Raw genomic sequence first — 12356 nt, 5'->3', positions numbered from 1 at the left:
GTCTTAACCGATGTATATAAAAAATTGCATTTATCTATTACATGTCATTTATGATTTGTTAGCCTCGGATAGGGACAATCTCATGGCTAACTCTAAATCGCTGTCGTAATCTGGATTTGCACCAGCACTTGGTGGATCGTAAAGCTGTGAGTCAGAGATGTAACCAGAGTCTTCTTTGGACATTTCAATTGCGAGCTTCAATTCCAAGTCAAGCTGTTCTTGATCCGACTGATTATGTGTTGAAGATTCCCCTCTGTTTATATAGTTTGGGACCGCATACAGAGATTCTGCATCACTTGTTCCAGCTTCAGCCCTGGATAATTCAATAGCAAGTTTAAGATCTTCGTCCATATCATCATAGCTCGGTGGTGGGGAGTCCAGATGTTTAGAAGATGAAGCCTTTTCATTCGTCTGGCTAGACGACGGTAAGGAAGCTGCAGCACCTGACTCGGCAATGGAAAGATCGATAGCTCGCCTCATTTCCTCATCTTCTTCCTCCTCAGTCTTTGGTTGACTTTCCTTCTTAGCTGCTTCCTCACTCAATAACATCGCATACTTGAGCTGATCTTCTTCCGAAAGATCATGTGCGAGATATCCATCCAAATGCTGCCTATGTTGGCGTGCTTCATCAATCTCCTCATCTTCCAGCTCCATCATCTCCAAGTCCATTTCAATATCCTCGGAGAGTCTAGCACGGCTTAGCCCTTGACCTTCATATGGAACACGGGCATTTCTTTTCTTTTGAACTCCCTTCTTTTTGATAGTCGACTTGCGAAGATCTGCTCCAAGATCGAAATACTGAATAGCAGACCTAACTACGATAATTCCATGGGGATTGGCTGGATCAGGATCAATTTCTAGATGGGTAATAGGCCATAAAGAAACTGAGTTGGGGTCTTCTGTTGCCCGCAAATTCAAAGCTCTCTTAGAAAATCTTGCAGAAACGACTCTTAAAAACTCTCCCGTAAGCAAATCTAGTGCAACAGTCACTCCATTGTATGATCCTAAGAGAAGTACCATCGAATTTAGCGCAATAGCAGAAATAGATGGTCGGAACTCTGGAATCTCATTTGGAAGGACCCCACCAATTTGACTTTCCTCACTAACTTGAAATGGAGATTCGGATCTTCTCAAAGGAGCGATAGAGCCATTCTCGTCAGCGTTGTCTTGAAGCAGCCATACAAACACCAAGTTATCACTGGTAGCGGCAGCCACGTAACGAAAGTTTAACCCGGGGGTGTCAGTTGACAAGTCGGACTGAGGAAACGTAGTATGATCCATCGAAATAGCTGTGATATAGCCATGCGGAGACATTCCTCCTAAGCTGAAATGTACAGACTCGAACTTTGATTTGTCAAGGGTCAGCTTAAACCTCATCGCATATTGGCCGTGAGCATAAACAACATAATTGCTAGAAAAGTCCACATCAAAATAAGATACAACAGATACGGCCGAGGTATCATCTTGAACCACTGGATGAATAAAGCACCCAATCAACACAAACTCGCTTCCACCAACACTGGCAAATACTTCACCATGGCTATTAATACAAACGATTTTATCTTTAGAGTCGCATTGAATATGTATGATTCGGCGACTCTTGACAATTTTAGGTTTGCCTTCTTCATCCTCACCGTCAGTATATTGAGGACATACAGCAAAATCCCTAACCAATTTACATGTATTGAACTCCCATTGAAACACATGGCCGTCTTCACCAGCACTGAGAGCAGCGACCTTATTAGTGGTCCTTGGAGATTCTAATTTATTAATCCAAACCGCGGAAACATCGCCGAAATGTCGTGGCCCCTTCATAGTGACATAGTCACGAAGTCTAGTTTCATGTGAAAACAAAGTTGCTTGAACTCTACCATCGGAGAAGAATCCGTAGATGAGTCCGAACCGTGAGCCATCTACACAAGATTCATCGGCAACTGCTTGTAACATTTTATTGGTAAACACTCGTTGGTTAGCGACTTTTCCCCGGGTGGGATCAGCGATAGTACCAATACCTCGCCAAATAGAAAACGCAGTGATTCGAGATGCTTCAAAATCACAAAAAACATGAGAAATGTTCCATATCAATGCATTGAATGACAGATTATTGCAGTGACCCTTTTTCCACTTATGAAGATAGTCGAGTCGGGTCATTAACTCAGTTCGCCATTTCAGACTCGAAGTAACTCTATTAAACTTTGCCGAGGAAAAGTGCCTCAGAAAAGAGGCCCTCCACGAGGCTTCACTTGCAGCCTGATGCCATTTACGACAAACCAATGATGCAGCATCCAAGCAACCTGGAGATAAATAGCTAAAGACAGATACAAGAATTTCATTCGGAAGATTTTCTGCAACAGAAGGTGGTACTGCAAAAGGATTGTTACTAGTCTTGCCTTTGAGCTTCCTATCCGAACTCAAACTCTGAAATGGAAGATTTGAGGTAACATTTGACCTACGATGCGAAGGAATAACTTCATCCACATCCTGATCCAAGTGCCGTTCATATCCTGATATCTTTATAGCATTATCAGTGATCTGATCCAGATCAGTAGCCTCGTCTTCAGCTGATGATCCATCACTAGTGATATTGGAATTGTCAAAGCTGGAATCAGCGGTTGCTGACTCTACAGCTTCAGGCTCATATTCCTGTGAAACATGTTGGGAACTTGTGGCTGTTGTATCAGCACTAACTGTTGCAGATTCGGTCGCTATCTCAGAAGTTTTGGGAGTATCAGTCGAACCAGAAGCTTGAGAGTGCATATAAGACCACGCGATACTGTGGAGTGCAAATAAAGCAAATTACCAAGTCCCCACAAAAATACTCGGTAATAATCGAACAATCACACTAATAAGCAATTAAGCAAGCGTGATTAAAGAGAGCGACAAAACAAGACAGTTTGTATCCAGGTCACCTTGTCAGGAAGCAAAATATAAGCAAAAATATTCAAAGCTAGAAGTCGTCAAAAATTCCAAAAAAAATCCAGATTTCTATAGGAACGCTTAATATGCCAAAACAGCAGAATTCCTAACCTACACAATTTCCTTCGGAAGAGCAAAAACCTTTGCAGTAAAACAATCTATAAGTGGCAAATGTAGCAATAAGAGTCGAATCAACCAATCTGGTGCGCTTCACCAACCCCGTTCTCCTGCATACATGAGTGAGCACAGATGTAAGCAATTCGATAGCCGCGTATCGGACCCTGCTCCAGCCGTGTCAGGGACCGACCATGGAGTTCGAGGTCAGCCAAATTAACTTCATAGTTAGCGATTAATACGAGAATACAGTCAAATTATGATTATTGATGGGCTTCAGAACGTGCTGTTGAAACCATTTCCTAAATCTAATTGTAGTCAGTTCGGCTAATTCTATCTCCGACCCCCTGAATTTCCCCCTGAATCGAAATGCGGTTAACGGATATTGATGCAGGTTCCGATGTCGACTTATAGAAGACTCATAGAACTGGTGACCTCGGCTCAGACAATCCCTGATAGACTTGGATAGGTATAGAAACCAAAGAAAATAGAGTAGGATGAAGGCAGTGATCCAAAAGGTCAAGAGTGCATCTGTGACAGTGGACTCAAAAGTCGTTTCTTCGATAGGTAGAGGTCTGCTCGTGTTGGTTGGCGTCGGTCACGATGACTCTGAGGCTGATTGTGAGAAGATAGCACAAAAAGTCCTCAAACTACGGCTGTGGCCAGATGAAGAGGAAACCAGTCATTGGAAAAGAAGTGTGGTTGATGTAGGAGGAGAGGTTCTTTGCGGTAAGTGAATAATCGCTTTACAGCTAGCAGCGTTCACAGATTCACATCTTTTGAGATGCCAAATTTTCAAGAAAAGGTATTAACGAACAAATCAGTATCACAATTCACATTATTAGCCAAGACTAAAAAAGGGGCTAAACCAGATTTCCACGCAGCTGCCAAAGGTGACCATGCTCGAACGCTCTACAATAAAGTGCTGGAAGAGGTTGCCAAGGGCCTGCCTGGAGGCCAAAGTCGGGTCGGTGATGGTGTCTTCGGAGCCATGATGGATGTCGCATTAGTAAACGATGGACCGGTCACGATACAGCTGGATTCGAAGGAAACAAAAAGCGGCAACATCTTACAACCCAGTCCAACTCCACCACAATAATTGCCATCGACTTACACCACTCTCTGGGTTCCGTGTCCAATTGGATACATGTATATAGCCATCCACGTATCAGAATTGTCACTCTACGCTGGATTTTCTACGGTGCCAGACGTGCCTCCGGCACTTTCACCATTCCGGCCCCCCGATAGCTTATCCGTTGTCCCCCGACGTCTACCGACTACCTCCGCATGTTAGCAGTCTTCCTGCCGCTATCCAACATCACTCCAAACGCATACTTCTGCATCTCATGTCGACTTCGCCGACTTCTCTCTCTATAACTTCTCCTTGATTAGTTTCATGTGAACGCTAATGTCGTCTGCTCCACCTCCTTCTTTTTCAGTTTTCTTAGCTCGTTTCATACTCGCTTCTCCTTGGTCAGTTAATTTCGCCTCATTTCTTTTTCTGTCCTTAAAGACTCATTTCTATTTTTCTCTCTTGTTCTCAATTATTATATAAAGGGTACTATTTTGCTGTTCTAATTCGTTTTATTCTTTAGATACTAAAATATCTGTTATTTCCTGTTATCGTTATAAAAACATCCTTCAATTGCGATTACTCCCAGTACTTAGCCTACCTTCATACAACCTTATCTTAGGGTAAGTGTATATGAATCTTAAAGGTTAACTTGGTTATTCTCATAATTCTTATCTCTAGATAATGGTTTCGCAAGCTACATGGATAAAGTATTCGGAATATCTCGCGCATGAAACAGCCCTGCATTGTCGGATACCCCACACCTGACAATCATCATCTTTAATAAATATCATCAAATTTCATTTTGAGCTCTACTCGAAATGATTTCACATTCAAGCAAGCAATTTGACGAAATCCGCCTATTGAACCAGCATAGTAATTCTTCAGCCAATAGGTCGGCCACAATTGCTGAAGTAGAATCCATAAGAGAGTTTAATCGCACAATAATAAAGCGCAGGATTATTCTTTCAATAATTATCGTTCTAACTATAGGAATAATTGCCACCCTAGCCATTAAACTTGGCATTAAGTATAATGCAGACCGAAGATCTGGTAGTGTATTGTATGCTGAGAGGCTACAGATTACAGGCAGTGACAATTCTTAGTTGATAATTGATCGCAGTAAGCAATTACTGAGTACTACACTACCTCTGAACAATTTCAAAATACAATTCAGACTAACAGTGTTTGAAATGAGATAATTGGTCATGGATTAGTCTTGTTATTGGAGGATCAGTTTTGACAGCCGCTGCCTCATTACTACCATTATGGGCCCCATTATCTTAGGCGGCTTATTCGGAAAAATCGGCTGGGGCTTCGCCCCAGACCCCGTTGTGCTCGCTTCGCGAGCAGCTCGGACCCTCGATCCTCGACTCGAGCGTAGCGAGAAGAGCTACGGGGTCTGGGGCGAAGCCCCAGCCACCGAACGCAAAACACCCTTCTTGTTACTGGAACGACCTGGCAAAGTGTGGGAAATTTGCCCTGATACATCCGGATAAGTCTAACGTCTATCAATTAATAAACAGGTGAATAAATAAATAGATCACTATAAACATAAAAAGGAGAAAAAGAATTACCACTCGAGGGTAGATCTGTCGTAGCCAAGGAACTTTCCACTGTCCTCTTTTGAAAGAGTAGCAATAACGTTGGCAATACCGTCGGCACTCTGCTCGGTGGTGATCATAACATTGGCTCGGAGGACATCGGCAAACTCGCCAGAGTTCTTTCCAAGGTTATCAACATATCCGCTGCCCATCTCGGTATTAACAAGACCGGGATGAACAGGCACAACAACGAAGTTCTCCTTGGCGAGCTCAAGACTCAACTCTTTGGCAGTGAAATTGAGAGCCGACTTGGATTGACCATAAGAACTAGTACCGAAAGCATCAGACATGTTCTTCTGGGATCCGAGACCACTGCTGATAAACACAACCTTGCGAGTGTCGCGCTTGGCAATCAATGGATAAAGAGCTTTGAACAGAACAATGGGACCGAGAGTATTAATAGCGTATAAACGAGTCCACGACTCGATAGGAGTTTCAAGAACAGTCATAGGCTCCTCAGAAATACCGGAATTGGCAACGAAAACATCAATTCCACCAGTGAGCTTTTCAATCTGAGTAGCAAGCTCGGTAGCATCATTGTGAACAGAAGCATCGTACTTAAGAACATGGACATTGGAATGCTCCTTTTGCCAATCCTTAAGATCAGTAGCCTTGGCAGGAGAACGAGCAGTGGTAATAACAACCGAGTTAGCAAGAGAAGAGAGCTTCTTGACCAGAGCAAAGCCAATTCCTCTGTTTCCACCAGAGACGAAATAGATAGTGTTAGAAGACATGTTTATGATTGTAATAGATACCGATGTAAGAGTTGTTGTTGGTAGATATTATGAGATGATTCAATGAAGTAGTTGAGAGTAGAGAAAAACCAGGATAACTTCGAGGACAATTCCTCTGCTTTTATAGGTGTTTGGACTCGACATTCTTACACCAATGTTTATAAGCTCCACACATTATCCCATGGAGTTACGGTTGACATACATGAAGCAGGGCACAACGGTCTGCACAGATCGGCAGCTCCGCCGGCGGAAACGGACGAAATAAGGTTCATCCCGCGATGTCCGCGGAGTAGTTTAAACTTCCACTCTACCACCAGCCTATTAAATCCAGGACCACATGGATCTAAACAACTGTCTCTCGGAGTTAACGAACTACTGCTGATAAAGCTTAGTAATTCGTGCTTTAAAACCACCTCTAACAGCTGACAGAGAAGCTAAGCTACTGAGGCACGTTGCCTCCGTCGACTGGGGCTCCGCCCCAGACCCCGTGGCTCCTGCTTCGCAGGAGATAGCTGGGACCGTCGGAGGAACCACTCGAGCGTAGCGAGAGGAGAAGTGGGGTCTGGGGCGGCCCAACCGCCGGAGGCTGTCTTCGACTCACCCTGGTTGGTTGACAGAAGCTAACAGTCTATTTCATTTACAGTTGTCATTAATAATGATAGACTCGCTAAGTAAAAATATTAGTTTAGTATCCTGTGTTTTTTGTTTTGCTAGCTTGCACTTTATATGGTCGTCTGGATGGACAAGCACATAAGTTCCCAAACTTGCACAAAGTACCTGGAACGATATAGATACAGAAACAGTTCGTTGTAATGTGATTATTTTATCGCTAATCTCTGTACTTAAATTAAAACGTGTGCCTCTTTCTAATATCTTTACTCACTACTGTTAATGAGCGGACTTTGTCTGTCTACTGGTATTTTTGATCACTGCACTGCATCTACCCCTGAATTTGGTTTTGCATTTTCGTACATCTTAGTTCTATCTTGCATTTCTTACTGCCTGTGTGACGATCCCTGCGACGACATTATACTGAAAATAGTTCATAGGAAGCTGATCTATCGAGTAACAATATTTCAAATATGGTGGGAATATAGCGATGCTGCTAGCTAATCTACTGGCATCACATAATTTCACGATAGCTATAGATAGATATGTCCTGTCGTGCCTAACGAGTCTCCAAGTATTGTGTGGAGAATATAAAAAATAACTATAAAATTAATAGAAAGTACGCTGTAGATTTTAGAGTTGTTCCTCGGACCTTGAAGGGCAGATAATTCATAGTAATGCGACTTTAAAAACACTTTTCTTATGACTTCGACTGCTCAGCTTGGTCAACATTTTCCAACAACTAGCGGAGTATACAACCGAGCTTGTGTCGACACCTGTTGTTCAAATCAAGAATGAAAATAGCTCTGGTAAGTAGAGACCCTCGCATATTTTTAAAGCAAGTTTTTGCTCCTAGTGTTGTGATATGCTCGAAGTGGCCCCCTTATTCTATTTATATTTATTCACTTTCAAGATGAGCCAATTGGGTTGAGTCAAATAACCCGTAAAACAGACCCAACCGCCGAAGACATAAGAGAGTAATATCATGATCATTCATACTATATACAGCAGCAACACTAGTCGCATGCTTCTACTATTGAGAACTAGCAGCTGGTGCACTCGCAGAAGCTATTTTCTGTTGAAGAACTGGTCTCATGTTAGATCATGTAAGGGACGGGGCATTGTTCCCGGCGGCTGGGGCAGAGTCCCAGCCGCCGGAGGTTATCGTCAGTTAGCACTTACCGCTCTCAACTGCTCGGAGATTCGACACTTTTCCATTGACAACCGTCTCCAAGTCTTTCAGATTTTTGCTTAGTGTGGCAACCTTGCTGTTGAAGAACTTGACGGCATCGTCTGATTTCTGGTAATGTGTTAGCATGCACTGTGATCAGAAAGTCGGTGCAGAAGTGTTCATTTTTAAGCTGTCCGGGCTGTAACATACCTTTTCTACGTAATATCCAGTGCCTACGTCCACCATGTATGTCTCGATGTCGGACATCCTACCGGGCACATATAGGGACGAAGTCAGGGGTACCAGAATGGGCTTGTCTATTTAATTGTTAGTATTGAGCTCATCAGAATTACTATTCGAGGCACTTCAGCATGTTCTCCCATTTCCAGTAACAGTTAAAGTTGAGCCACAGTCGTATTGTGTAGTTCAAATAATGGCCCACATGCTTCCACTGAGAATGCTTCAGAGCAGAACTCTGAACGTGGAGAGAGTGAGCTATAACTTTTCGTTGTTTACCCTTGGCTCTTGAGACAATTACAATAGAGTAATTGTTGGGTTTCAGACACCTGTTCATAGCTCGGTAAGAAACCACTGACTATGGACGGATCGTTCAAGAACCCGTTTACATACCTTCATTCTCTGGCACAGAGGTCTTCTTAACAGTGTCAGCACATTCTTGAAACTTGGCTTGTGCTTGTCGTAATTTTTGGAACGACTCACTTAAGTGGTCTACTTCTTGTTCCAATTGTTGTTTAACCTCAGCCAGCTGTTGGGGGGTCAGTGAAGCCAGATCAACTGGAGATGTTAGTTTCAGCTCAAGCAGCCACTAAAGAGATGAAAAAATGGTGGCTTTATTAATCGCTATAGATTCAATTAATGCAATTCTCGAATATAGATCAATTTAACTGAAAAGCATTAGGCTGTAATACTTACTACTGGTAGTTTGTCCGGACTCGGCCATTTTTTTCTTGCAATATATGAAGATGAATCGATGTCAGTGATCTGCACCGACATCAATTCATCTTCACCAAAAAACGTCTTTTAACTGCATATACCTCTTGGACATCCACGGGAAATCGCTGGACTCGGTTCTTTGGTTATTATATATTTATACGACTGATTGATCTTGCAAATTTCTACGATAATCTATTGAGAGCTCTTTCTAAGCAGATTAAGAGTCTGAAAAGTTCTGGCAGTGTTCATTATTCAGGTCTCAGGATATTCATTGCTGTTAAAATCTGGGGTTCATAGCACACATTATCCCAACACCTTCGGACTGGAAGTGATTTCTTCGACTGTTATAATATAAAATATCCTGTTGCAATGGAGGCTGACCGAACTGCTGCAATTTTAAAGGCAGCGGCTGCTCTCCGTGGAAAGTCTGGTAATAATAATGGTAGCAGTAATAGCAATGGTGCCAGCAGCGGCTCAGCTCCACCCTCCAACCAAGCAACTCCAGGTGGTTCGAATTCGAATTCAGCACCTGCTCCTCCACTAGCTACTAGCACTGTGGCAAGAACCGGAATTCAAATTTCAGGTACCAATATTCCTATTCTCAACAGCAGACAGACAGGAGCCAGTGCAACATCTACTTCTTATAGCAGTGGAAGTTCAACTGCTGCCAATGGCTCTGGATCAGGCCCTAGTAAACGTTCATACGGTGCCTCGTCCGTTCCTGGTCCTTCTGGCCACTATCGAGCTGCCAATTCGGGCATGTCAACCTATTCAAGGGCGTCACCAACAACATCATCGTCGCTACCTACTAATACTACATCAGCTTCATCAGCGACACCAGGTTCCACATCAACTGCAAAAGCTAATACTACCTCGAGTATAATTGTGAATGCGAAGAAACAAAAGCAAAATCCTGTGTTGAAACATATTCGAGGAGTGGGTTATTATATGGATGATATAGTCCCTGATTTCATTACAGGACACAACTCTTGCGCATTGTTTCTTTCTATTAAATATCATAACATTCACAAGGAATACATATATAAGAGGATTCAGCAATTAAATAAAGCATTCGAACATCGAGTGCTGTTGGTTCTAGTGGATGTTGACAACCCAGCAGCGGCATTATTAGAGTTGGACATTATATCACTTCGAGCAGGTTTACAAATGATTATCACCTGGAACATGGAAGAGGCCGGTAAATATCTAGTTCTTTTAAAACAACTGGAAAATGCTTCTGCCACAGGCATTTCAGGCCAGAAAAAAGAGTCATATAAAGAGCAGCTTATTGAGGTCATGAATCGAATATCGCGGTCGAGCATTAACAAGACCGATGCAGTCACTCTTGTAGCCAATTTTGGCAGTCTGAAAAATGCCATTTTAGATGGTGGTGATAATGTCGAGCTTATTCATGGATGGGGTTCTACAAAAGCCAAAGTGTTTCGCGATGCTATCAACGAACCATTCATCAACCATCGTCAGTACGATATGAAGCCTTATAAGTCAGAGTCACAAGTCGATAGTGAGCTGCCATGAGTCTCCTTCTAAAATTTTTATGTGACTGTAAATATGCGAAGAGACCAGGTCGACATCTTTATCTTTTCTTCTGTTTCCCAGTTGTTTACTAATTCTAGTGACCAGCAGGTGTTGATGGCCGTGATGGAGTTGCTGAACGACTGCCGTAATGATCAGGACGAAGGAATGCGGGAATTGTAGGAGCCAGCTGTTTACCGGTGCTACCCTGTGGATATAATTTCATAGCGGGTAGTTGAGCTTGATAAAGCATCTCACGATAGGCTCGACGAGCCGGGTCGGCATCTCTCTTAGCCTTTCTTTTCGCCAGCTTTTGAATGCCTCGTACTACAATAACTGGAACTGGAGAGTGTTGTAAACAGTATTTTGATACTGAACCTGGTAATAAAAGACCTTTGAAACCGTCCATAGACCTACCACGAGTACCGACCACGAGTATAGCAGGCTCGTAGATTTGAATCATACGCTGAATCATGTCCTCGATCTTTCCAACGGGAAACTCTACAATCAGAGACAATTTCTTATTATTAACATTCTTCGCAAGAATCTGTCGAAGGAACCTCTCACCTTCAAACCTATACTGCCTTTCTTCAAGAGCCATGGCCTGAGTCAGTCGGACACCTAAACCACGTTAGTCCACTACCCACAAACGCTCGCGAAGCGAGCACCACGGGGTCTGGGGCGAAGCCCCAGCCGCCGGAGGCAAACCCGAATCCCAACTTACTTGGATCAAATGCCCGTAAACAGACGACCTCGTCGCCGTCTTCCACAAGCTCCTCCATAAGCCATTCTAGAGCCGCCTCGGAGTGCTTGTCATTATCGACACCAATAAGAATAGTTCGTGTCAGCCGGCTATATTCGTAATCAGCATGTTTAGATCGAAGTGTCAGCGAGAAGTCGGTCGCTTCTTTGTTGTCGAAGGTATCAAAGGCCACACGGCGCTGAAACTGCGTGGTACTGTATAACAAGTTAGTAATTGTCTATAACCCTAATAAATAACTTGACAGGCTGGAAGTGAATTATTCGACTCGTTTCCTGATGATATTCAGGAGTACCGTGAGTCGAGAAGCTCTAAATCAGCGACAATGTCTGAACAATGATAACCTACCCAATTGCTGGTGAAGCGGAGCGTGCACGAGATCGGTCTTGCGAGACCGCTGGCCGAAGAAACTGAGGAGTTTGGCTCCTGGAATGGGGCTCGGGATGTGTCAAAGTTCGTCCCGTTCGTTCAAAAGCTATATCTGCCATGTTGAGGTGCAGGAAATAATAATCTCTTCGTCGTTGAAATTGCCTCGTGAAATACTTTTAAATCTCTCTATCAGAAATCCGTGGCAGCAGCAAACCTCAAACACACAACTGCACTTCAGATCAATTCTCTTTCCGACAACAAGATCCAAAACCTACTGTTCCCTTCAATTATGTCCGCCAAGGCCCTTTATCGAACCCGTAAATAAGAACGGATTTAAGCTACAACTGTTATCTGTCGATCAATTTAACCGCGCGGAATATGCTCATCAGCCTCGCACGGGCCCACCATTGCCTCCGGCGACTGGGCCTCGGCCCCAGACCCCGTGGCTCCTCTCGCTGCGCTCGAGTCGGTACGTGGACCGCCAGGAGTGCTGGCTGGGAGGGTAAAAAAGTCAAATCAT

At 43.5% G+C, this 12356-nt stretch overlaps 5 protein-coding genes across 5 annotated transcripts; 2 read left to right on the top strand and 3 right to left on the bottom strand.

Moving 5' to 3' along the window:
• Positions 1-48: 48 nt before the first annotated feature.
• On the bottom strand, positions 49-2757 carry pof10 (F-box protein Pof10; the record flags this gene model as incomplete). Its single annotated transcript, XM_018880815.1, has 1 exon — positions 49-2757. The coding sequence occupies one exon, from the start codon at positions 2755-2757 to the stop codon at positions 49-51; it is 2709 nt and encodes a 902-aa protein (XP_018733468.1).
• Positions 2758-3814: 1057 nt separating this feature from the next.
• On the top strand, positions 3815-4129 carry DTD1 (Dtd1p; the record flags this gene model as incomplete). The annotated part of the gene is made up of 1 exon (XM_018880814.1): positions 3815-4129. The coding sequence occupies one exon, from the start codon at positions 3815-3817 to the stop codon at positions 4127-4129; it is 315 nt and encodes a 104-aa protein (XP_018733467.1).
• A 1546-nt stretch (positions 4130-5675) lies between these two features.
• Positions 5676-6440, bottom strand: AWJ20_3783 (uncharacterized protein; the record flags this gene model as incomplete). The annotated part of the gene is made up of 1 exon (XM_018880813.1): positions 5676-6440. The coding sequence occupies one exon, from the start codon at positions 6438-6440 to the stop codon at positions 5676-5678; it is 765 nt and encodes a 254-aa protein (XP_018733466.1).
• A 3103-nt stretch (positions 6441-9543) lies between these two features.
• On the top strand, positions 9544-10710 carry RAD10 (Rad10p; the record flags this gene model as incomplete). The annotated part of the gene is made up of 1 exon (XM_018880812.1): positions 9544-10710. The coding sequence occupies one exon, from the start codon at positions 9544-9546 to the stop codon at positions 10708-10710; it is 1167 nt and encodes a 388-aa protein (XP_018733465.1).
• A 94-nt stretch (positions 10711-10804) lies between these two features.
• AWJ20_3781 (Usp (universal stress protein) family protein) lies at positions 10805-11308 on the bottom strand (the record flags this gene model as incomplete). The annotated part of the gene is made up of 1 exon (XM_018880811.1): positions 10805-11308. The coding sequence occupies one exon, from the start codon at positions 11306-11308 to the stop codon at positions 10805-10807; it is 504 nt and encodes a 167-aa protein (XP_018733464.1).
• Positions 11309-12356: the final 1048 nt, after the last annotated feature.

Source organism: Sugiyamaella lignohabitans, chromosome C (assembly GCF_001640025.1).
Source record: "Sugiyamaella lignohabitans strain CBS 10342 chromosome C, complete sequence".
Classification (NCBI taxonomy): domain Eukaryota; kingdom Fungi; phylum Ascomycota; class Dipodascomycetes; order Dipodascales; family Trichomonascaceae; genus Sugiyamaella; species Sugiyamaella lignohabitans.
The sequence above is the reverse complement of the archived record's forward strand: the minus strand, read 5'-3'. Positions and strand labels throughout refer to the sequence as shown.